At 34.7% G+C, this 27,603-nt stretch overlaps 1 protein-coding gene across 3 annotated transcripts in view; it reads left to right on the top strand.

Annotated features, from left to right (window-relative positions):
* Window positions 1-27,603, top strand: part of CYP7B1 (oxysterol 7alpha-hydroxylase) — a 295,913-nt gene that overhangs the window by 140,993 nt on the left and 127,317 nt on the right. The window contains exon 2 of one of the 3 annotated variants that reach the window (XM_056823981.1): window positions 17,308-17,445. The exons of the other annotated variants lie outside the window; for them this stretch is intronic. Within the exon in view, the coding sequence (XP_056679959.1) occupies window positions 17,390-17,445 (56 nt within the window). The 5' untranslated portion in view covers window positions 17,308-17,389. The remainder of the gene's footprint in view (window positions 1-17,307; window positions 17,446-27,603) is intronic. 3 annotated transcript variants of the gene reach the window in all.

The raw sequence follows: 27,603 nt of genomic DNA, 5'->3' as shown, positions 1-27,603 counted from the left end.
ATCTAGTTTCATTACTAAGTGATGGCATGTAAATGAAGAATACTTGTCTTAGATACCGAATTACATGGTTTTTCCTCCCAAATAAAAGTGGCCTTTGATTCGGACCCAAATCATCCTTATTTAATAATGCATTTTTGCACGGCATAGAAACCGTTTTTCTCCAGAGTTTTGCATTGTGTCGTGACAAATGATAGACAAAGCTGGCAATCCCTTTTTTTTTTTAACAAGATCTGCAAAGCCTGTCTCCAGACATTGTGACATTGCTACAGACAGGGTTTGTCATCCATAAATTTACAGCTTATTCCAGTCTCTTCATAAATTGACTAAATTTTTTTGAAAGAAAAAAAATATATAGGTGTATAAAATACCCAGTTACAGGTTGTGTTCTATTTAGCCCTTGATTGAAACGTATTGCTCCTCAGTATCTTTTAGCTATGAAAATTATAATATGGAACAGAGATTAGAATGAAACTATCATGGCTAAGAGGCATTTACTCAGTGGTGGCAGCCACATAAACCTGGGCCCCGAGAATGATGATAATACATTAGGTTCTGCATGCCCGATATTATTGCCGTACATTATGTATGTTTCATTTATACTATTTCGCACACACCAGCAACGCTGACAGATAGGTAATTACTCTCTGCGCCAATGAACACTTATCAGCAGCACCGCTGTTTATTGCGGGAATGAAGTGCGCTTGTCAGTCAAGGTCACTTGTTTGTGTGTCCTCTTTAATAGTTCTTTCACAGTTGTTGAACTTTGCATACAGTTCTTATGGCAGGGTTCCTGGAGGTTCCTTTACTACATAATGTGTTTCTTGTGTTATCAAAGTCACTTGTATTTATCACTTTAATTGATAAACAACCATGTTGCAGGAAGCAGATCGGAAGATGGGAAAAAGCATATTTTGCTAGTCAGCTGATCCCAGCAGGTATTTTGTAATGAATGACCTCAAGGAAAGGCGTTCAACAGAGACCTTTTTTTTTTTTTTGAGATGGTGACGGGCTGCCAACCTCAGCTAGTGAAATTTCATTTTATAACGATAACCTTAATTTCATCTGCTGATGGAGCCTGACACAATTTCATAACTACTATCCAGTTAACATTTGTACTCTGGAAGTATTTTTTGCTTGCTCATTCTGAGTAGAGCTCAGTGGTTATTTTCATGCTTAGTATATTCATATAATGGGCCAGATCCATTTGTTTTGTCTTTTAACCCATCTTGTTTATTTTTTAGATATGTGCCATTAAGCCTTCCCTTCTAATTAAAAAAAAATCAGTCTGATACTATTGATCATTGTTGGACTAAAGAATTGGTCTTGTTAAAAAATTAACATGGTGTGGCATGTGTTGTTTTTTTTTAAAGTAGAGATAATTTCAAAACCATTGTGGCCATCCCATACAGCCTGTAATTTCATCTGTTATAAAAGGGGAAAAAAAGGCTTGAGCCTTTTTTTTTTTTGGCCTGCCACAGGCGCTTTATTAGAAACCAGAATAACCTCTAGGATATAATAATTTATCCAGTCAAGATAACTGGAGCTATTTCCTTAAGCCTGTAATCAGCCTGAGTTTGTGTGTTGCGAGATTTATACTGCAGTTGCTTATTACCAAAGAAACAGTTAAAAAGGATTTATGTTAGTGCATGTTATGTGTGTGTCTGGAATTTTTTGTGTATTTAACTTCCCTCCTTGCCCCCTCATCTCTCTCATTCTCTCTTCCCCACTTTCCTCGCCTCCCCCTTTAACCCAGGGCATTATTGTCAAGTAGAGAGCATACCTATACCTACAATTAAATGCAAATTGTATTCAGGCATTAAAGCAGAATCACATTCATTCATTAACCCAAATGATTCTTTTATTTGGAAAAATATATCAGCACATGGTAACATCACATCCTGCTTATAAGGAACTATAGTTCCCTGTTTGTGCCCACGTCTATCATTTCATTATTAAAGGATTGAACTATTGAAAAGGTGCCTGTGGATGTTTCTGTTAATTTGATTATACCCATAGAAAAAGAATTTAATTCCCTGGCAGCCACTGGGTCTCATGCCTAACAGTGTGAGTCTAATCTTGTAGTGGAAGGTGTTAAAATCCACTGGCCAGGTCCTGGAAGAAAGAAGGTGGAAGCAATTTGGTTCCCTTCTGAACCCAGGTTAATACTGTGCCTTTGCATTTTCAAACTGCTCCCATCTCTTAGTTCTTAGTTACCAGAGTGTTACAAAGGAAGGGTTTTGATCTCATGTAGATAGCATAGCATTAATTACCCTGACACTAATTAAACTGCATCAAACAAATACCACCGTGTTCCTCAGGGGGACAACAGAAGGCAGTTTAAAATAATTACTGGAGCTTCATGCATGTGTGAAGTTTTCATTACTCTTAGGACACAAGCAAAAGAGATTTGATATCATTAAAATCCCTCCCCCCCCTTTTAGTGATTGCAAAAGAAAAAATGACTAAAATTTCCTTGGAGCATATTGATGTCTAAATAGTGGCGATTCCAATTCTTGCGAATGGTAACTTTTCTTTAAGGATTGTGAGTCTGTGAAGCAGGAACAGGTGTTCCAGTTCACATTCTGGTATGATTATGTATTAGCTTATGTTTGTCAGACCATTTCATTAACCACCCACTGCTATCACATATACATATACTTTGTTCTTTCTGAACCATGAAATGAAATGCATATATCTTCACTAATGCTTGCTATCAATGTAAATGAGAAAAGGAGGCTTATTACCAATCACTGCTGCTGTGAAGCACACACCTCTGTACAGTTACAGGTAATAAACATCTTTTCATAAGTAGGAAGCAAAGATATATTGAGTTTGGACTATGGCAAGCAATGGCGCTGGGTTACTCCTTTTGTATTAATGGTTTGTAATTCCCATGCCTATTTCGTTTTGTGCGTTGAGGTTGTCCTAAAGCTTGTGTCTCATCTAAGCACCTGAATCGGTTGTTTCTTGTCATTCTTATTTGTATCTTTAAAGCATTTTGAAGCCGAAATAACTTTCCCGGTCAACGGTGAATGCACCAGCTCCTCAGAGGAAAATTAGAGCTTCTTTGCATCATTGAACAAATGCCCGTGTCTGGGATCAGTAGCCCTGATTGTTGGGATAGTTTTGTGGTCTCCTCAAGAGTGGTCGTCAAAGTGGATGGGTGCAAAATAAAAATGTTTTAAAATGTCATAACTTGACAAGACGAATGTGATGAGAAGGAAATGGCATAGCCAAAAGGACACAGAGTGATACCAAACTTCTCATATAACGTATGCCATTCCGCTTCCTAATGCTGCCTCTTGGTGCGACTATGCTTGCTTCTTCCACTAAACCTGGGTCTAGATATGCTTATAACACAGAATATATTTTCACAAGGTCACTTATCCTGTTTATTTCAATGACATATGATCAGTGTGGATAAAGTTGCTTGGGATTTAGCATCCAGTGCCAATCATCCACACTGAATGGTGTTTGGGATTAAAAAGGTATATGGGTCATTTCCAGATTTATGCAACTCGTATTTCATTCACTGGATGGCTTGTAGAATGTAATGATTAAAGGGTTTTGTGTATGCAGTGCTGCATTTCCTAAGCCATTTATTTTTTACTCCATTTGGAAAGCAGTAATTTAGAGGAATTATGCATTATTGAAAATTTCCAGTGATTTAAAAAAATTAAAATAATGGCAGATATTTTAGGAAACTTGTTTAGCAATACAGGACAGAATTAGTGTTTTGTAATTGTCATACTAAGCAAAAAAAGATCCAAACCTATTGAAGAAGAAATAGAAAATTAATCCAGTTGTAGAGATACTATGAGTCCAACAAATGTGCAAAAAAAAAAAGAAAAAGAGTACTTTTGTTCCTTTATAGCCAGATGGTTTATCCTATTTTAAGCTGATAGTAACTTCATGCATTTCTTTTGAATGTCACTGGTTTTAACTGGCAGACAGTATCTACTATTAGAATTTTCCTTATTCCTGGATGATTTAAAGTGTATTTTTGGAACATTTGGATGATCAAACTGTACACTAAGTAAAAATTTCCTTACACTTAGCTCATACTTAAAAAAAAAGTGTTTATATAATGAAAAAAACTCTAAAAATGAACAGTTCTTTTTTTCTTTCTTTTGACATGATGTTGACAGAAGTCGCTTTGATGTAGTTTAGAGTCATGAATTTTCTATCTGTTCTGTTTTTCCTGGGGCTCCATCTATTCAGACATCCTGATCTGTCATTTTGTAACACTTTGTGAAGTGCTTGACAGATAGTGGTTTTGACAAGTGCTGGACATCAGCAGCAATTCAGAATAAGCAGCGTATATTTCTCCAGGTAAAGTGACAAGATGTCCAAAAGCGTAAGAAGAATTGTGTAGTCTTCAATCACATCTAATGTGATAAAGCAAGACTTTTTGTGTGTGTGTTCTCTATTTGTTTTCCACTGCCTATTTACTAAGACTTAAAATTCTACCTGCACTTGGACTAGAGATGTTTTTCCTTCTTTTTATAATGCTTAATAATAGAGGCATTTTGGTTACAAGAGCAAAAAATGACCAGTTTTGACTAGTTGGACAGTTGATCATAATATAATGTCTTTAAAAATGTAATGAAACAAGATAGATGATCCTCTGATACCTTTGGTGAAAATGGTTGATATAAATAATATGTACTTGATCAATTATACTGCGCCTTTTAAAAATTGCAAGTTTATACCTTCCACTCTTCATGGTAAAGGGAACCCTTCTTACATGCCTTGACTCGATCTGTTGACTGGTCTAATCATTCAGGACCCAGACCCAGGACCCTTTTCTATTGTGGAATTACATGGAGTAGAATTCTATGATGACTAATGTCATCAGTATATATACATTGTACCCTATATTGGAAATGTAACACATTCCATTTAATTATTTTGCATCTGTATTCACTCAAGAAACAGCTGTTGAAAGTTGAATAGGATGCAAAATGGCATAGCCTGAAGATGCCCTTGTTCACTCAGCTAACTCCCTTTTGATGTGATGCCTACTGGCAGGGTTGGGTGGTGAATTCAACTTCTTTGACAGCCATCAGCCCCACTGACCAGAGGTTTCCAATTTTGCAATGAGGGGAAAGGGTCTGTGTAGGGGGGAAATCCATAATTTTAAATTTTTTTCAGCTGCTGGATTTAAGGCCCCTGCCAACAGCTATCTAAATCAACACCATGCCAACATGTTCTGCAGTCGGAAGGTCACTCCAACATCTGGCCCTACAGTCTTGTTCTTTAAGGTTTGTCACGGGGCAGCATCTGTTTGTGGAGTCTTTTCCAACCTCTCTTTGATCACTCTGACAGCAAAAAGAAGCTTCTATCACACAGGCTGAGCTAGGATTTTTAAAAAATCAAGAATGTGAAACATTTCAGAACTGGTGGAATTTCATAGGATGTTTCTGCTGTTTACTTTTTCTTGGATTTGTCATATAAAACAGAGGAAGAGGCAAACAGGTGATCCTCTCTACTCATAGTTTCATAGAATATGACCATAGTCAATAGGTTCAAGATATGAAAACAGAGATGCTAAGCTGCTTATGTTGGGTTTAGCTTGGTCAATATTTAAAGGGGAAAAGTTTAAGCGAGTAGATATTTAGTTCTTGTTGAACTCCTCCCAAATCTTTCCCCTCTCCAAACCATTTTCTGTACAGCTGTCAAGTAGATGTTCCTAAAGCATTCTTCTGGCCATATCACTCTCCACAAGCTTCAGGCTTCTTTGCTTCTAGCATAAAATATTTCTTTGTTGGGTGGTTAAAACTTTTTATATTCTGATTCTAAACCTGAGTTCTTGGGATTTTTTTGTTTGTTTGTTTTTTAAAATGTCTTAGAATATTTTGTCAGCCTGGTGAAACCTGTAAACCTCTTTTCAGAATGTTTGTAGCCTATTCATAGCAGAAAGAAATGTGACATTTCAGTCAGAGGTTAGTGAATATGAAGATGTAAGTTTTGAAAATAAATGTTAAAAGATGTAAGTTTGGGGGGATTTTCCATCCAGGTTCCTAGACCTGAAATTAGTAAGCAAGTAAAAAGATCCCTACTCTCACCTATCTTTCCAAACTTATTTCACAAAAATTCTCCTTATGTACTCTGGATTTTGGCTAAACTGGCCTACTTGGTATCTACCATACGATTCATTCTGTCATCTCCCTCCCACATTCTATTTCTCACATTTATGCCTTTGCAATTTTGAGTTCAAATCCAGCTTCAGACACTTACTAACTGTATTACCTAAGCAAATCACTCAACCTCTGTCTGCTTCAGTTTCCTCAACTGTAAAATCAAGAGAATGTAGTACCTCTCTCCCAGGGTTGTTTTAGGATCAAATGCAATAATAGTTGTAAAACAGCACATTGCCTGATATAAAAAATAGGTGCTTAATAAATCCTTCCTTCCTTCCTTCCTTCCTTCCTTCCTTCCTTCCTTCCTTCCTTCCTTCCTTCCTTCCTTCCTTCCTTCCTTCCTTCCTTCCTTCCTTCCTTCCTTCCTTCCTTCCTTCCTTCCTTCCTTCCTTCCTTCCTTCCTATCGTGATTTCTCTAACTAAAAGGTTCTCTTTACTCCTGTGTGCTTCTTGGAATTCCAAGCTCCATTGAGGTACAAAAATGTCACTTCCCATAAGACTTTACTAAATCTCATTCCTCACTCTCCTTCACCCTAGTTGATTTAATGACTCTCGCTGTTTCTGAAATTTTCTTGTATTTATTTCATATTCATTTATTTGTATATGCGTTATTTTCCCCAATAGATCATGGACTATTGTCATTTTAAAAAATTTAAATCTCTAGCATTTAACTTTGTGCCTGGCACACTGTAGATACTTAATAAATATTTGAATTGAATTCTTGGGAGGAAAGGTCAATGAAAAATACTAATCTAGGGGGCATCTGGGTACCTCACTGGATTGAGAGCCAGACCTAGCGATGAGAGATCCTAAGTTCAAATCTGACCTCAGACATTTCCTAACTGTGTGACCCAGGCAAGTCACTTAACCCACATTGCCTGATCCTTACCACTCCCTGCCTTGGAACCAATACATGGTATTGATTCTAAAGGGGATGGTAAGGGAGAAAGGAAGGAAAGAAGGAGGAAAGGAAGGAAGGAAGGAAGGAAGGAAGGAAGGAAGGAAGGAAGGAAGGAACGAACGAACGAACGAACGAACGAACGAACGAAGAAAGGAACGAAGGAACGAAGGAAGGAAGGAACAAAGGAAGGAAGAAAAAGACAGAAAAATACTAAGAAGGAAGGGAGGAAGGAAAGAAGGAAGGAAGGAAGGAAGGAGGAAAGGAAGGAAGGAAGGAAGGAAGGAACGAACGAACGAAGAAAGGAACGAAGGAAGGAAGGAACAAAGGAAGGAAGGAAGAAAAAGACAGAAAAATACTAATTTAATAATGGCATTTGTATTCAAATAGTGATTATATGATTTGGAAATTATTTCCATATGTTAAAATACTTAGAAGATTATCTAGTCTTATGGCTAGGTTTATCCTTATTGACAGTAGACTAAGAGGTCTTGAAGGTCCAAAGTTCACTTCTTTTAAAATTTGCAATAAATTACACTAAAATTCCTCTCTTCTCCCTAATGAGCAAGCTTTGATGGAAATTCTTTGTAAACAGAATGGTGACATTTTACAAATTCCACTAATTGCTATTTTTTTAAGTTCTAATGCTAGAGCCCTTATAACTTTAAGAGAAGTACATCATAAAATATTTTCATGATTTCCTTTCATTTTCATTAATTTAATATCCATTCAGAAAACACTGATTCTTTAGACTAAAAAAAGATTTTTTGCATTCTCATTGGATTTATTTGTAAATTTTCCTATCATTTCCTATCATTCCTATTTTTATTCATTATTCATTCTTAATAAAAATATGATTTTTTAAAAATGCTTACTATATACAAAAATGTGTGTTAAAGGCTGGGGAAAAACATAAAATTTAGTTTAGGTTCAGTCCCTAAGCCTCTATGGACTTACAGTCTAAAAGGGAAATAGAACTGTGTCACAGATGTCTAACAGAAATACAGAATAAAGAACTATCTATGTAAAGTCTCAGGAAGAAGGTAATTACTGACATCATTGACACAGAAATATCAGTGGGGCTTTCAAATATGAGTAGAAATTCAACAGCCAAAAAGAGAAGTGCCAGTGTGAACCAAATCACAGGAAGAGGAGGTAGACCAATTTGGCACAGAGTGGAGAGGAGTCATATAATAATAGTATATAATAATATACTATTATAGAACAATAAAAGTTGTCAGGGGCAGAGAATATTGATGCCTCAGTAGACCATAAGAAGGAACTGGAGATTTTTGAACAGATGAATAATATAACCAGTTCTATGTGGAAGATTTTTTTTTGCTAGCAGTATGAAGGGTGTATTAGAAGATAGAGAACAGAGATGGGATGTCTTGAAGGGAGGCTCTTCAACTAGGTGGCAGTGAGAGTTTCCATTATGGTTTTATCTATACGGACAGAGTGAAGGGAATGTTACAGAGGGAGGTTGTATAGAATTTGGTAAATAACTTATATTTTAGGCAAGAATGAGAAAAGAGTTAAAGATGATCCAAAACTGGCAACATGGAAGGATGGATCAATTATGATACCACAGACAAAAATGTGAAATCAGAAGAAGAAATATATTAAGAGGGGAAGATCATGAGCTTCATTTAGGACATGTTAAATTTGCAGGTCGTACTTTGAGATGGAGCTGTCCTCTTATTGGAAATTCAAGCCTAGAGTTCATAGAGAGGTCTAGAGAAATAAGTAAGAGCTGGCTTCATAGAGGTGGTGATTTAAGTACTGAAGATGAATGAGTATTTTAAGAAATATAATATGGAGAAATTAGTCAAAAACAGATATGTGTAGAATATACATACAATAGGATCAAGAATAGGATAAGGAGCCAATGAAAGAGAAAAGAGAATTATTAAATCAATAGGAAAAGAAATAGAAAGTAGAGTGTCTCTGAAGCCAGTGAAAAAAGGCATCTAGCAGTTACGGATAGTGAGCAGTGTCAATGATTTAAAAAACTATAGATGTTAGGTAAGATAGAGACCAACAAAAGACCATTTGACATTATATATGAAGTGACTAGAAAAAGCATTATGAAGTGCTGGGAATACTTTTGGAATAGGATTGACTCTAGGGAAATTTGTTTTTATTTTTGCTTTACTTTTCTTTTCATTTATTTACTTTATTTATATTTTAGGTTTTTCATAGTTTTATGATTCATATTGTTTCCCTCCCCTTTTCCCTACCACTCCTGGAGTTGACAAGCAATTACACTGGATTATACATGTACTATCACTCAAAACATACTTCCATATTTTGATGTGAAATCGAAACTTATTCCTTCTATTATCTCATAGTATCTAAATTGATTTCACTGTTATCCCTTATCAATTGAAATGATTCACTTTTAATACAGTTTCTTTCTACTATTTTAACTGGAAACTCTGGGAGTATATTATTTAATAGCAGGAGAGAAACACTAATCTTAAAATAAACTTAAAAACCCTTAAAGGAGTTTCTTACAAAAATAATACAAGTTTATTACTGCTCAGGAATTAGTAATACATATACAGCATCATTCAATATTAATAGAAAAAGTATAAAAATATTTCTTTGGAAGTAAAAATCAATTTGGATTTAAATTCTACCTTAAGGTCAACTGTAATTCTAAGTCTATAGATTGCAGAACAGTTGGCAGTTTGCATTGGTAGAGAGAGTTGCTTTAACCAATAATATCACAGGATCAAGACTAAAAAAGAAAACATTTTCATAAGAAAAGCGTATTAGTAAATTCTTCTCTATCGTTGATTAGAATTTGAATGGACATAAGCTTTTATATAGATGTATTCTTGGTGTAGCTGATGTAAATCTGCATATACATGTTACAACGAAGAGCCATGAATGAATGATTGGGGTTGTCAAATTTACCAACCTCAGACCTGTTTATACTGGTCCATATAACTAATTATCTGTCTGACCGTGAGCCAGTAATTATAACTCTATAATCTATAGGGTTTGTTTTTAATATGATAGTTGGGCTAACTGATTTCTAAGGTTCTTTTCAGTTCTAGATTCTGTGATTCTCTTATGAAAGATAATCATTTGTTAGTTTAAATAAGGTCTTAGTCACAATCTCATGATGCAAAAGTACAAAGTTTCAGACTTTGTCCTTGTTTGAAATCAGTTTGGAGGTCAGAGAGAATAGTTGGACTTACATAGTCTTAATGTATTCTTAACTCATCTTACCTCCTTCCCCATCACTTTGTATATATTTTTCATACACTTACATTCATTCCCTGATAGAATGGATGGATCATCTTGTCATTTACTGATAGATATTAATTATTGGATCAAAGGCAGTAGACTTTAATTATATAAAGTAATATGTTGAAAATGCAAGAGTAACAGAACCATCATTTAATTAGTTTCCTAAGTAATCTTTCTTATTGTGAATAGTTTTAAAGTATTGTATATTTATATATACATATACACATGAGGAATGTGTGTGAATATATATGCATGCATGTGTGTATATATACACATATGTTTTAGCTGATGGGTTTATGGGTATCGTATCATTTGCTTTTTATATGATTTATATATATATGTATATACATATATGTGAATGGAAAGGAGGGATTAAATATTTTCATGTAAATCTGCATATCTTACATTTATTTTGCATGTGGTCCCAAATACTCCCTATTATGAAAAGAAACTACATAAAAATTTAGCCTTTTAAAGTCTGCCTATTATGTAGGGCAACTATATTTTTTTCTTTAATAACCTAAAGAATTTAGTTTAGTATATTACTTTGACCACCAGAGGGAGTGTGTATTGTAAGGAATGGCAAAGAAACCCTTGAGAATTATTATAGACTCACAGGATGCTTTTAGGGTTTTGATAGTAATCTATTGTCTCTCCATGAAACCATGTGCACAGAAAATCCCAGAATTAAATTTCATTTCAAAGAGTCTGTGACTTTCAACCAAATAGTGGGCTTCTGCAAGAATGTTCCACCAAAGGTAGCTTTTAAGAGTTGCCTAGAAACAATGAGGATTTCTTAAATTTAAGAAAGAACCATGCCTCAGTTCAGGAAAATTTTATCTTTTTCCATAATGCTAGTTCCATTCCTGATGAATGGGAAATGCTTTTGTTTGAAGCCTCTTCTTTTATGAATTTTACATATTACTGGGAAGTATGTTTTTTATCATGTGATGTTAACTAAAGATTTTAGCAAAATTGGGTCATTTGGCAATTTAATGTTGATTTTTTAAAATGCCTCATGTAATCAGACATCATCTATCCAGAATGAGATTTTAAGGTTATCTATGTGATGGGCACAATACTGAAGAAAGAACAGGAGAATTTCAAAGATGATGCCAGGGTTTAGAAAGTTCATCCATATCCTGTCTCTAATTCCCATTCATTTCAGCATTTGTAAGAGATTTCACCTGGAAAAGAGTCTGCTCTTAAAGCCCTCAAATGGGCATTGTGACAACAACAGCTGGGCAAACTATTTTCCTCTTGACCTACTGATGGACCTCACCTCTAATGTGTAGGGAATTCCTTCTAGGGTTAGAGGGTAATTAAGTCTCATGTCCAGGCAACTCTTAGATGCTCTTCAGAGATTTTCAAATAAGTAGTGATTCTGATATGTGCTTTTGCAGAACAGCTTTATAAATGAAGAACTGGATGAAAAGCACTTTTTTATTCCAACTTTATCACCAAAAAACTAAGGAATAGCAGAAACTTTCTATTAACTTGCTATGCATATGACAGCTTTCAATTAGAAAGACCCAACTTTCAATAATTCTTTTTTTTTCTTTTTCATATTTCTATGGGACATTATGGAGCACATGGGCTTGGCTTATTTGATCTTAACAACCAGGCACTTCAGACCTTTATAGTGACTAGGCTGGGATTTTTCCTCTTTTAAATTAGCCAACCTTAGGTTATAATAGAGGGAGAGACTAGGGAGTGCTTTTAATTTGGTGTTTGTACTCCTATCTCCTAGCAAAGTGCCTGACACTGATGAATGCTTAATAAATGCTTAATAGATTCAGTCTTTATAGATCAAGTACAACTTCAGCTTCTTAAACAGTGGATAACCTAAAGTCAGTCAATAAATACTTATTGCCTACCATTTTGTGAGGCACCTTGCTAAAGCCAGGGAATACAAAGAAAGGCAAAAGACAGTCCCTGCTCTCAAAAAATTCTCAACCTGTTGGGGGAAGGCCACATATATAAAAAGCTAAAAAGCTCAGAAGAAGCTCACAGTCTATTGGAGAGGATGGGTTAGTGTATACCTGACATGGGGAACATGATGAAATCCTAGCCAGGTGGAGAATAATGAAATGTGTTCTCAAGTCCCTTCCTTAAATGCAGTATGTGGTATAAGCACCCTAATGTCCATTCTCCACCCTCTCCAAGCAGAAGGAGAGAAGGACCCCAGAAGATCATAGATTTGAAGAAGGAAAAGACATTTGTCACTGAGTCAATCCCCTTCAACTTATAGATAAGGAAACTGGGGTTCAAAGAGATTAAATGACATATCTAAGGCACATAAAGCTAAGATTTGAATTTTTTCCTCTCCTTCCAAATCTATCACACTTTTTCCGGCACCACAAACTATAGGTTCTAAAAGCAAATTGTTAAACTTTGAATTCATCTTTTCTTATGAACTCAAGATACAACACAAGCAATTGAAAGATACATAAATTTGATTCTTGATTCAGGAGACCAGATAGTATTCAGATCCAAGGAGTCTTCACTGACTCTCTTGAGATCTATGGTCCCCTTTTAACTATTTGTTTGGATGTGTTGTAGAGAAAATTATTGACAAGATATTGGTTGTACTAAAATATTCATAGCTGCGCTCTTTATGGTGGCAAAAAATTGGAAAATGAAGGGCTGCCCTTTGATTGGAGAATGGCTGAACAAATTGTGGTAACTGTTAGTGATGGAATATTATTGTGCTAAAAGGAATAATAAACTGGAGGAACTCCATGTGAACTGGAATGACCTCCAGTAATTGATGCAGAGTGAAAGGAGCAGAACCAGGAGAACATTATACATAGACTTATACACTGAGGTACAATCTAACTTAATGGACTTCTCTACCAGGAGCAATGCAATGATCCAGGACAATTCTGAGGGACTTATGAAAGAACGCTATCCACATCCAGACAAAGAGAGCTGTGGGAATAGAAACACAGAAGAAAAACAATTACTTGATCACATGGTTCAATGGGGATATGGTTGGGGATGTAGACTCTAAACGATCACCCTAGTGCAAATATTAATAATATAGACATAGGTCTTGATCAATGACACATGTAAAACCCAGTGGTATTGCTCATTGGCTATGGGAGATGGGTGGGAAGAGAGGAGGGAAAGAACATAGGTAACCGTGGGAAAATATTCTAAATTAATTAATTAAATAAAAAATTTCCAATAAAAAAAGACATTGGTTGTACTGCATGACCTCAATTTACTTTTAAAAGAGAAAATAATAATAATGATTTCCAGATGATCTGAGATTTCACCAGTGTAGGGGACTTTGTAGTTTGATTTACATCCTATTAAAATATCTGAATTTTAGGAAATTGCCCAGGATCACACAACTAAGAAATGTCAGGGAAGGAATTTAGACTCAGGTATTTCCTGTTTAAATTCCCAGAAGTCCAGCCACTACAGCTAGACCTGTTATTCCTTTGGTTTAGATAATGCCCAGTAAGTGAATTTTCTCCAAAAACACAGATTAGCAATTCATCTGCAATTTACATTGAAAGAATTGAAAGAACACCCAGAGTTTAGGTGCCTTGTCAGTACCTGACAGAAGTAGGCCTTAATGCAGCAATCCACTGTGCTAGCTTTCCTTAGCTGACACATCTTATGGTATTTTAAGATTTACAAAGTACTCTATGTGCACTAATTCATAGAAAAGATGGCCTGCTTTCATTTCTATCCCTAACCTAATAAGGGATTCTACAAAATTAAGAGTAGACTGCCAGTTAACTGTCATCAATTTCCTCTGCTACTCATGCATATATATGGTTCTCCTGCAAAGCAAACTTGTTATGTTAAATATAGAATTAGTGTCCTTCTGCCTAAAAGAATCTAGATTTAGATAAAGTTGTAAAATTTAAAAAATGGAAGGGATCTCAGATGTAACATATCTGAACCTTTTATTTTGCAAATAAGTAAATCAAAGTTTAGAGAAATCAAAAGAGTTGTCTAAAATGATCTAGCAAGTTATTGGCAGATCCAGTTCTAGAGCCTGGGTCTTTTGACTTGACACTGATGTTCTTTCCACTCTAACTCAAAGAAATGGTTCTCTGAAAAATATTTTTGGAAGCACTTTTCTAAAACTATCATCTTAATTAATGTGTATTACTTATAGAGAATTAGTAGACATCTTAAATAATACACATTACCCTCATAGATAATCTGTCTAGACTGTCCTCTTTAGAGATTTTAGAGCTACATGCTCTATTAACCAAGTCCTGCCCAGAGGTATACATTAACAAATGGTACAAATACAGAGTGAAAGTTGGTAAACAAACCTTCCCCACCAGCTCTTATGGAGTGAAATATGTCCAAATACACATGACAAATCAGGAATTGAATAATATATTGGATTATAAGAAAGAGGAATTATTTCATCCTCTAGCTATAAAATGTCTACAGTTACTACATAGATTAAAACTGTAGAGAGGGCATCTATTCCTTTATATCTCTGATTCATTCTATCAACAATCTATATGCCAGACACTGCTAGGTGTTGAGGATACAAAGACAAAAATGAAGCAGTCCTTGACTTCAAGCAGTTCCTATTCTCACAAAGAAGTGACTTAACTTCATTTAAATCCTGAATCATATCTTAATAAAAATGTAGAGTCCTTCCTCATTCTCTTCCATATTTTCTCTAGTCCTTTTTTAGAAATTTCCTGCCATCTGCCCCATGGATATTCAGCTGTACAAAGGTTCTCCTTGGTTTAGTGTTTGGTTTTCATATATGCTTAGTTGAATGGATCTCGATGAATATTTCAGGTTTCAGTTCTCTGTCCTCTCTAAACTGCAATCATGATCATATCTGTTCAAACCATCACCTGATATTCAACATAATGTAGTCTTGACTTATCAGGAAAGATTGAAGCATGGCATATATGTAATTTTGGTCTCATGTAATTGTTTAGTTTTTCTTAATTTTATATATATTCTAAATATTGAGATATATATATATATATGTATATTCTAATTAATGATATATATTCTAAATATAATCTAAATGTATATATTCAAAATATATTCTAAATACATATGTGTAATTCAATTATTTAATTAATTTAGAATATTTTTCAATAGTTACATGATTCATGTTCTTTCCCTCCTCTCCTCCCTCCCCTGTCCTGCCAGCAAGCAATTCCATGGGGTTTTACATGTATCATCGATCAAGACCTATTTCCATATTATTAATATCTGCAATAGAGTGATTATTTAGAGTCTACATCCACAATGATATTCCAATCGAACCATGTGATATTAGTGATATATTTTAACCCTCTAGAATATTAACCAATCTAACCAATAAAAAATACTAGTTGGAAAGTCAGAAAATCTAAGTTCTAGTCCAAGCTCCATCATGTACCAGTGCTTTACAATTTTGGGCAGTTTATTTCATTTTTCTGGACCTCAGTTTCTGCATCTGCATGATGGGAATAATAACTCTTGTCCTGTTTGGTTTTGTTGTCATAATAAAATTAAATAATGTATCTAAGAAGTGCTTTTGAAGTAGAGAAGGGCTATACTAATTATTCCTTGTACTTATGAATGATCCTAAAAGATACTTTCTAAATTGATTATCAAGAACTTCACCAACTAGAGATGGAGAAGAGAATTCTAGAAATAAAGGATGTAAAAATCACATATCCATTTGGAATGTATCTTGGTGTATGACATACGGGTCCTAAATCTAATTTTTACCAGACTACTTGATAGTTTTCTCTGAAATCTTTAATCAAACAATGACTGAATATTTGCTCCAGAGGTTAGGGGATAATTAGGTTTGTTAAAATCTGTGGCACTATGTGCATTTGCTTCTACATATTATTAAATAGAGTTTTGATAATTACCATTTTATAGTATTTAGTATAGTATAGGATCTGGTACTGATAGGACATCTTTGATAACACTTTTAAAAATGCTTCCATTAAGATTATTGACCTTTTGTTGCTTCAGAGGAATATTTTGTTATTATGTTCTCTAACTATAATTTAAAGTAATTTGATTTATGTAGCACTAAATAAATAAATAAATAAATTAAGGTAGCATTATTATCTTTATTATACTGATATGATCCATTCATGAGCAATTAATGTCTTTACAATTACTTGGGTCTCTATTGCTATAAAGAATGTTTTTAGTTGAATTTATATGGTTTTTATATGTGCCCTGAAAGTGAAACTCACAAGTGTTTTATACATTATAGAATTATTTTGAATGGACTTTCTATTCTTGCTGAATTATTTTTACAAACAAAAATGCTGATGACTTTAGTGTGTTTATTTTGCATTTTGCTACCTTATTGAAGGTATTATTTAAACTAATTTTAATTGAGTTTTTAAGGTTCTCTAAATAGACTTTACCATCTATCCCATTATCTAATTAAACATCATAAAAGTCAAGAACAAAACTCTGGCAGACTCCCCTGGAGACTTTATAACAAGTTGACAAGAAACAATTGATGAATAATTTTGGGGATTGGCCATTTGGTGAATCAATCTAACTATACTATTACATATTCTATCATCTCTCCATTTTTTAAACCAATATAAGATATCTAAATATATATTTGGCTAAAAAGAGATATTAACTACTATTTCCTGCTAAAAGGTAGGCAGTATTATGTGTGCAATTTTTTCCCACCTGTGGAAAAAGGTGATGTTGGGAAGGGATGCAGAATCAACCTTTGCAGTATTCCCTGAATTTTTCTTCCACTTCAAATGGAACCTGCTAAGAAGTTCAGTACAATCAATTGAGGGAAAATGAGCATGGTTAAACACTTTTATTTTTTTCTTTAAGTCTATAAGGTCATCCACGTCTACAAGCTGCCCTAACCAAGCTTTCAGAACAATAGGGCAGGTTAAGGAAAATCCATTGCAGAATCATAAACAAAACAAAACAGCCACAATGCCTCTTTAAAAAATTAACCATGAGAGAAAAATTAAATAGCAATAAATGTATTGTACTCACCTTATATTTTCACAGTACCCTTGTACTCCAATGCTGATCATGCCATCTTTCCAAAAAGATATAAAGGCCCTGATGGTTTACAATTGCTCAACATCCCATGATGCTTTTCATGAGAGGCAGGCTATTAACCCTAATGTCCTGGCAGGATTCCAGGTTAGTTAATTAAATCCCTCCTATAGCTTCAAAAGATACACTATTCTTTATTCTCAACTGTTGGTTAGCTCTATGGAGTAGCTAGATTTCATCTTAAAGGGAGCATAGATGATGATGTGTCAGTAGTGAATAAGGTGTCTGTATAACATTGTATAATTGACTAGCTATCTAAAAGCATATATATATACATATGCATATGTATATATTTTTGTTATATTTTTTTATATATAAAATGTGCATAATAGTAAAAGTAAATTCTGGATCTCCATAGGAAAGAGATGGGGAAAAGGTTCTTTCAGGGTAGCAAGAGGGTGGGAAAATGGCTAAATTTGCAGTCAGAAGACCCAAATCTGAATCACTTGTCTACTATTCACCTCTATCTCCCCTTCCTCTTCTGGAGCCTTCCTACTAATATTATCTTCCATTTCCAGTGTATGTAACTTGTGTTTGTTTATTTTTTATTTTATTAGGTCATAAACCCTATTAGTAGAGCATGAGCTACTTGAGGTCAGGGACTATGTTTTTGCCTCTCTTTCTATCCCCTACATATAGCTTGGTATATGGTACAAAAGGAAGCCCTTAATAAATACTTATAGATTGACTGATATGATAAAGGACACCAAATTCAAAAAATAAATATCTGCTGTGCCCAAAGAGACACTAATTTAGCCTTTTTAAACTAGAAAAAGTGTAAATGTATGTCTCCAGGTCCTTTTTATCTCATCCTTCTGCTTCATACACCACATTCAAATCCATTGCCACATCCTGTCAATTAAAACTCTAAAATATCTCAAACCCATTTCCCACTTTTCAAGCTTTTTTATGTGGTTAATTAGCTGTTTGCTGAATGACTGAATGAAATGTTTAGAAAATACAGTTGAATGTTACATTGTGAAAAAGATTAAAGCTAGCCATTGGATGGGTAATATCTCCATTAGCTACATTTTCATGTCAAAGGATAAAATCATTATGCTCAAGAAATGATATTCTTGCTATATGTCTATCTAATTATATTGAATATGGCTAGGCAATAAAAGTAAAAATAAAATGATATACTAGAGAAAGAAATATCGTAGTAAGGATGTGACAATACTTGATGGACAAGAATGGTAATACATAGATGATAAAATCATGAGATTATAGATTAAGGAACAGAAGATACCTTCAAGATCATGTTATCTAATTCCTTCATTTTTCAAATGAGGAAATGGTCTAGGAGGGATCTTATTATTTATCATTTTTAGTTTATTTTTAACTTAACAGTGAATAAGCAAAGAATAATGTAAAAGTGCATATCAGATTCCATTATTTTCTTTAACATCTTTGCCCCTCCTTGAAAGTTTTCCTCCCTGATATCAACTAGTTCTAGTTGTAGTCTCTAATTTGTTATTAATGTAATAATTTTCATGGTATTGCAGAGAATAAGTTGGTATTTTACAACTGGGAGAGGATGCTAGAAATCATCTAGACAAAGTTGTGTCTTTTACAGAAATGAGAACTAAGATTCAGAAAGTTTGAGGGATTTGCCCAAGGTCACATAGCTAATTATGTGCATAGCTGAGGTGACAATTCTAATCTCCTCTCCCCTGGTCCATTACTCTTTCCACTATGCCACAACTATTAACATTCCTGTGTGTATCTTCATTTGTGTGCTCTGATCTCTTCCATTTGATTGTAAACTCCTTTGGTGTGGGGACCTTTATCTTCAATTTCCTTTCTAACCCTCTACAATTCCATTCACAGTGAGCACTCAATAAGTGCTGTCGACTAATTAATTGCCTTCTAATGGCTTAGCAGCTAGATATACACCATTTTCCTGGTTACACACACTGTATTTGTCCTCTTTCCCTCTGGCCCTTTTATGTAGAATGTTCATTGTACTTTAAACTAGTGACAAATTTAGCTACCACTGAAGTGGAGGTCCTTGAATGAACCTACTTCATAAAACTTAGAATTAGCAAGGACTTAAGGACTCATCTTCCTCTTACCTTCATCTCCCAAGTATACCAGAGGGTTTCCAGATACAGACATGATAACCATGTTTTTTCTGGAAATCTGCTTTCTGTAACAGTTAAGGAAAAGTTTCTTGGAAGTAAGTGGTGGAGATTCAATTAATGGATATATATTTTGCTGGCATTGACTTTTTTCTTTTTCATGAGCAACTGAAAGTCATCCCAAGGTGGTTCCATGCCAATTATACCAGTTTAGATTTTTGTCACAGTTTTTTACCTTTTCTTTTTAATTTACAGGAAAAAAAAGTATTCATTAAGCAGGGAAGCTAAGCCATTTTGGTCTGTTCTGTAAGATGTTGAGGGAAATTATCACTCTAGGAGACAGCTTAGAAATCAGAAATTCTGCTTTATAGGGATTTAACTAGCCTCAAGCAGCCAACTTGGGAGGTAAAGGAAGTTTCACTGGAAAAGCAGACTTGACTTTAAAACCTCAAAGCAGTGGGGCTTTATTAGGAAATGCTTCCGCTTGTGGCTTATGGGGCACCAAGGAGGACATCCAACCACACACAGCGACAGGGGAAATAAGAGATGGACACAACCAGAGCAGTAGCCAACACTTCTCTCAAGAGGGTAGCCCATTGCTGCCCAGTAGGGACAGGGCAGACATAAAATCTGAAAATGGGATGACCTAGGAGAGAACAATAGGTTTTATAGAGAGGCTGGTGTCATTTAGAAATCAATTGCATCTGGAACAACCTCCAGGAATTGATGCAGAGTGAAAGGAGCAGAGCCAGGAGAATTTATACAGAGACTGATATACTGTGGTACAATCGAATGTAATGGACTTCTTTATTAGTGGCAATGCAATGATCCAGGACAATTCTGAGGGATTTATGAGAAAGAACACTAACCACATTCAGAAGAAGAACTGTGGGAATAGAAACACAGAAGAAAAACGACTCCTTGATCACATGGTTTGATGGGTAGATTATTGGGGATGTAGACTCTAAATGATCACCCTGGTGCAAATACTAATAATGTAGAAATAGGTCTTCCAGTGGAATTGCGCATTGGCTAAGGGGGGGGGGGGAGGAGGGAGAACATGAATCTTATAACTATGGAAAAATATTCTAAATTAATTAAATAAAAATTTCCAAAACTTAAAAAAAAGAAAGAAATGGGTTGTACCCAGAAGAGAAGCAATCAGCCATAGGAGAGATCAGGCTTTGAAAGCCAGAGAAGTGTTCTGAACTGCTCTAATGGCATTGCCCTCCCTGAATCAATATCAGAGTTGTTTGTTTTTTTTTTTTAATGATATTTCACCTTAGCAACTGCTCTCTGCCTAACATAGGATATAATGCATAGTGTGAACCATGAGGGTGAGAGGTACTGATGGATGGAGGAGGGTAGAGAGATAAGGAGTTGGTGGCCAAGAGAAATGCCATGTACAGAGACACAGTGCTACATGTGCAATTTATGCATGCCATGAGTGTTCACTTACATTTCTCACTGGAAGGCATAAAGCTAATTGCTTATGTACATGTTTTAACCAGAAAACTGTACTGGCAGAAAGCTAATGCCTGGGGATATTTGTATCCACAAGCTTCAGTGAAGTTAACAGGATCAGTAGTTCCAGCCAAAGGAAAAGCATAAGTAATATAGCTCATGCCTTTAAAAGTTTCAATTTTTAGAAATTGTATGTGACTATTTTTTGAATTCTTTATTTGGGTAAAACTGGCCTCAAATGTACCAAATGTTTTTTTTTTTAAATAACTACAGCTTGTTTCACATATATATGTGTGTATATGTATGCATATATTATACATATATGTATATATATATACATATATATATATAAAAGAAAGATGCAGGCATTATTGGAGAGTTTCAGGTTCTTTCTTTGGATTTAGGGAAGAATTTTAATAATCACTATTCTTTTTCAAATATATATTTTCTGGGTAAACTCACAAAAATGGAATGAAAAATTAACAAGAACAATTAAAATTTTTTTAATACTTACCTTCTGCCTTAGAATTGGTCCAAGAGAGAAGAGGGGTAAGGGCTAAGCAGTGGGTGATTAAGTGACTTGTCCAGGGTCACACAACTAGGATGTGTTGTTAGATTAAGATTAATATCTTCAAGTTCTTATTTTCCATAAAGTTTATTAATAATCACTTGAAATAGAAAAGATAGATAAGCATAGATTTTAAAGTCTCTTTCTTACTCTAAATTTGACCATGTGTAGATCATCCTGCAGGATTCTCCAACCATCTCACGTGGCTGCTGCAGGAAGTAGAGAGCCAGGTGGGGTCTACCCATACCCTTTTAATTTATGTTCATGGGTAGCACTGGCATGTGAAAAATGGGATGAACCAGGTCTGCAATCCAGGCGGAAGAGGGGATTAAATTCCCTCTACACAATGTCTATAGTTAGATTTGAAGCTAGGACCTCAAGCCCACTGGCCAGACCCTATCTACTGTTATAAGGAAGAGAGAGTTAGAGCAACTTTACAGTTTGTTGGCCGACCCAAACCTATCCATCTGGTCCCCTAAATCACCCTCCTAAAATCACTGAGCCATCTAGCTGCCCCAACAAGAACTCTTAAAGTGTGTGTGAATGTTTTTATTTTCAAAGGATGAGTATTTTGAAAAAAAAAGCTATCTTTCCAAAAAATTGCCTAGTAATTTGATTAAATTATTTTTACAATCCTACTTAAAATAATTTTTAAAATATGAAAACCATTGACATATTAATGTTTGAAGAGAAATTTCAGAACTATATATTTGAATAAAGTATTAGAACTAGCAACTGATATGTGGTTATATATATTTATATGGATAGTACATTTTAACCAATTAAATAAATGGCAATAATTTACTGGAGCCATTTTGCTAACAATAGATATGACAGTAGAAACTCAGAATTAAATTGCTCTTTCACTACTCTATTAGACTGTAATGAATTGTTTATAATGGATAGAGAACATGAACATTTCTTAAAAAAAGAAATTTTAATTCAAAATTAATAGTATTAGGGAAGAAAGTTCATTGTTCTTATAATGTTCTATTCTTCAGATTTCCAGGGAAAGTCATATAGATAAGTCTAAGTATAGGTAGGTAGGTGTCACACCATAGTTAGCTAACCCACTGTCAAGGAATACATGTTTCAGCAAATCCTAAAGTCATAAACACCCACATGACCTACCAGGAAAGTCTGCTCTTAGAAGATACCCGGAGGGGGCTTAGGAAGATCCTCCCCCATCCCAGCAGAGTCTCAGAACAAATGGGAATAAAAATAAGCTTCTTTATAAATAGTATGTGGTAATGAATAGAGAGCCAGTTTCAGATCCATTTAGACCTGGGTCTGCTTCTGACACATCCTAACTCTGTGACCCTGGACAAGTCACTTAGCTTCTTGCTACTCCAAGTGACTCCTTAACATTATATATTACAGAGGAGTTGCTGCTACATTGGGAGGGGAGGTTTCCTTATCTGGAAGTTCCCTATATCAATAAAATTAAAAGTCTTGGGTCCTTTTCTATACTTTTCTTTTTATATGCCATTAGAAAAAAGATAATAGATACACATTAGTGAGATATAATATTGTCACAGGCACCAGACCCAAAGTATTAAATTTGGATGGACTGACTCTGAATTCATTTTTGGTTGCCATTTGCTTATTTTTATATATGTATATATATATATATATATATATACATACATATATATATAAATGTAATATAACATTTAACATAACAATATAATCAATATGATTTGTTAAAAGGGTAATAAATTATAAAAATATGCTTATCCAAGAGAAACAAATTCTTATATTAGTTATGTTCCAAAATCTGTCTCATTTTTCCCATATCTCTATCCCCTCTTACCTCTCCTCTTCCTCCCTCCCCAAGAAGGCAGTTAGTATGATATATAGATGGTCCATATATTGTCATATAACACATTTTTATGTTCATCATGTGAAATAAGACACATATTGCTTTACCCTAGAGCAAAATTCATGGAGGAAATAAAAGGAAGAATGACATGTTTCAGCTTGTATTTGGACTCTGTTCCTTCTATAGCGTAGATATACTTTTTTTCATAAGTCCCATGGAATCTCATGGATCCTTGCCTTGTTGATAATAATTAAGTTATTCATGATTGACCAGAACACATTGTTATTGTGTATAACATTCTCCCAGTTCTACTCACTTCACTTTTACTTACTTCATGTAAACTTTTCTAGGTTTTTTAGTAATTGTCTTGTTTGTCATTTCTTATGGCACAATAATATTCTGTCCAAACATGTACCATAATTTGTTCAGCCATCCCCCATTTAATAGACATTCCTTCAGTTTCCATAAAAAGAACTGCTACAAACATTTTGTAATTTACTGTTTCTTTTTCCTTTTTCTTTGATCCCCATAGGAAATAAAACTAATTGTGGTTATTACTGGGTCAAAAGACTTACACAGTTTTATAATTTTTAGTGTTATTCCAGATTATTCTCCAGAATGGCTGAATCAATTCACAGTTCCACCAGCAATGTTTTTGTGTCCCCATTTTTCCACATTACCTCCAACATTTGTTATTTTGCTCTTTTATCACTTACCTGCACTCATTTAAAAATATATACATTAAAAAATTTGTAACATTTAAAACAAAGTATTCAGTTCCAAATTCTCTCCTTCCCTCCCTTCCCCACTCCCTGAGATAGGAAGCAAATCTGATGTAGACTTTACATTTGCAATTACATAAACAATTTTTCCACATAAGTCATTTTGTGAGAGAGAGCTCAAACCAAAAAAGCCTCACCAAAACAAAAAATAATTAACAAAGAAAGTGAAATATAATATGTTTCAATCTATTCAGATTCTGTCCGTTATCTCACTAGAGGCAGATGGCAGCTTTCATTATGAGTCCTTGGGAATTGTCTTGCATTCTGAATTGCTGAGAATAGCCAAATCATTCACATACAATATTACTATTACTGTGTACAAAGTTCTTCTGGTTCTGCTCACTTCACTTTTCATCAGTTCATGTGAGTCTTTCAGATTTTTCCAAATCATCTTACTTGACATTTCTTATAGTAGAATAGTGTTCCATTGAATCCTATGCCACCACTTTTTTTCAGCCAATTGACATTGAGTCCCTAAAAAGGGAAATGATTCAACCAAAGACACATAGTTCATAAATTCTAGAATCAATATTGAACCCAGAGCTTCTGTGTCCAAATCTACTACCCCAGACAATGACTATTATGTAGTTTAAAGTAGTGCCAGACAGACACCAATCTTAGCAGCCTCCTGAAAAGATGGAGTCTACTTGTTGAAGAATTCAGTCTTATTCAGTACTGGTACATGATGTCCCTAGAAGAACAGGGCATTTGTCCCTGAGTTTAGAAATGAGCTTATACTTTGAACCTCTACTACATGTTCAGAAAGATATGATATCTACTTTATATGCACGCATCCCTTGGAGAAACTAGAGAAACACAAAATTCTATTACTTACTAGTAACTTAATACTCAGTAGTAATAAAATAGTAATTTAATACTTCATAATAATAATAAAAGTGTTTATTTCAGAAAAGTTCAGTCTCAAATTGATTGGGGGTTTGAGTTAGCTTGCTCATATCATATGAGAACTTAGTATTAGTTTCATGAACTTAGCATCCTAACCTCTACAACCCTTTAGGTTCCACATACATAAAGTAGGAATTGACATGCCAAGTCAAATTGTATTGTTTGACACAAACTCTTCCCTGATCCCCATTCTTTACCAACATTCTACCTGTGTTTAGAGAGAGAAATTATTGCGAATCTAATTGTATTTGACTGTATAATTTCACTTGCACTTAACCATATTCATTCATGAGAAACTGATGACAAAGCACACAATGATACAATGAGGTTGAGGGGGGCAGTCAGTCCACCAATGGTAAGTTAACAAGCATTTATTAAGATTTTGCTTTGCACATGGGGCACTGGTTGGTATAAAAAAAAGAAACATTTGGTATTTTGCAGTTTGGTCAGAGAGTCTTGGAGACAAATTTATTATTTTTTAAACATAGATCTGTTTAAAGAGAGAGAGAGAACCAAAAGGTACAGCTTCCTCCTTCTTGAGTTATGTCTCCTTACATTTTTAGTTTAAGGTGTCAAAAAAAAAGACCAAATTTCACAATAGAGTAAAACAAAAGGTACTTAGTTTAGAGTTTTATTTTTACCAAACAGAACAATACTCTAGCAATGTTAATATTTAAAAGTCTCATTTTACTCTTTTCCCAGTTTATCTCTTAACTCTCTGAACTTTGCTACCATGCTCCTAATCCTAACCTTCTCCTCCTCCTTTCCCCACCCTCATTCAGCTTTTATGTTGTGTCTTCTTCCATTAGAATGTAAGCTCTTTCAGGTCAAGGAATGCCTTTCTTTTTTGGTTTGTGTTTGTATCCCAAGCGATTAGCACTGTGAGGTATACAGTAAGAGTTTAATAAATGCTTACTGGTTTAACTTGGTGTTCATCATATATTATTATAAAAATGTGAAATTACATTTGGAGATTCATCCTGGAAGATGATCTATGTCACTAGAAAGACAATTCAGAACAGATCATTTCCCATGATAAATGTAAAAAAGACTTCCTTTGGTTAACAAAAAGTCATGCTCTCCCTAAGTGTTCCTCATTTATTCTTGCCAAGAGTAGGCTAAAGACCCTCTTAGTCTGATCACCATAAAGAAAATTCTAGAATCCTTATCTTATTATCAGTAAGATTCTGTGTAGGGATAACTGACCATTCAATTTAATCACATTCAATAAGACTAAGAACTTCAGGGAAAAAATCTGTTAAAACATTATTTAATACTTCTAAAAGCTAAGAAGGTGGGGAGGGAGTCCAGTTATATTTCTGTTCTATTATCTTTTACTTTTACCATCTTACCAGAATTAGTACTCATCCAGTCCCTAAGAATTCATTAAATAGTTAGTATGTGCCAGACACATTGCTAAATATCAGGGATACAAAAGGGGGGAAAATACCATCCTCCTCCTTCTGGATGCTTCAGTTCCTATCATAAGTTAAGGTTTTGTTGGCCAATTTATGGCTTCAGACGGATATTGCATGTACCGTACTGGTACTATTTGTACTTGTGAATTTTTAAGGTGCTTGTTTTCACACAATCATTTCATTTTAACGCAGAAATATGGCCACCAAATTACAAAGTGAAATTGAAATATTTGAATGAGTCACAGAGCTAAAACTGTCTCTTAAGAGGTCCTCAGAGTAAAGACTCGTAATTAGTTAGATGAATTACCAAATGATACATGACAAATATCTGTCCACATTTATTAGAAGGCTGTGGTTTGCAAAGGTCCTGTGACCTGACACAGGTAGGGACAATATGACTAGTTCCAAAGACATCATCAAGGTCACAGGCACCACTTATGACCAAGTCGTTCCTCCCAGACCTTTGCTGTTTTCTCTGCCTAAAACCTAAAAAAGCATTTTCTATAGTCCACAGCACAAAACTTTTCCTAAGAAATACATCTACTACAGAAGAACATAAATTTAGATCTAGGAAATAATTCCTAAGTAATCAGATTGTCCAGAACTTTACTGCTCTGCACTTAAGTGATCTTATGTTGACTCTCCAGCTTTCCCCTTTGCCACAACACTCAGGCTTGTAGCCACAGTAAAAGGGAGTAAATTAAGGAACATGGGCTCAGAGTTGTGGGTTTCCTCTGCTTTTATAAGCTGTCCACAGGCAGCCTCACTGATGGTCTTGTTAGGGCTGTTGGCAACAGGTGCTTAGTCACAGCTCAACTGCTCTGCCTCCTGACTGAAAATATCCTTCACATTCAATCCAACAAAGTTTCTTAAATGCCTACTATGTGCAAAGTACTTTTCCAGGTAGTGGGAAAGAAAAGAAATAGACACCTGTGCTCAAGGAATTTAATGTTCTGCAGACACTGAAATTCCTGAGCCTGGCTGGTTTCTTTGTTCTGCAGTCCAATGATGAAGAACGTTCCCATGTCTGAACAAACCTCTTTTAAGTCAAGTGATTTTAGCATCTCCACAATCAAGTGATTTTAAAATATACTTTGTAATATGCTTTCTATGTACTTGCCCAACATTTTCATTCTTTTGTAACATTTAAAAACAATCACAACTGTGTATCCTAACATTTACAGAATGATAGAATTGAAAAGCT

Source organism: Monodelphis domestica, chromosome 3 (assembly GCF_027887165.1).
Source record: "Monodelphis domestica isolate mMonDom1 chromosome 3, mMonDom1.pri, whole genome shotgun sequence".
NCBI classification, from domain to species: domain Eukaryota; kingdom Metazoa; phylum Chordata; class Mammalia; order Didelphimorphia; family Didelphidae; genus Monodelphis; species Monodelphis domestica.
Note: the sequence above shows the minus strand (reverse complement) of the source record. Positions and strands in the feature narration are given on the sequence as shown.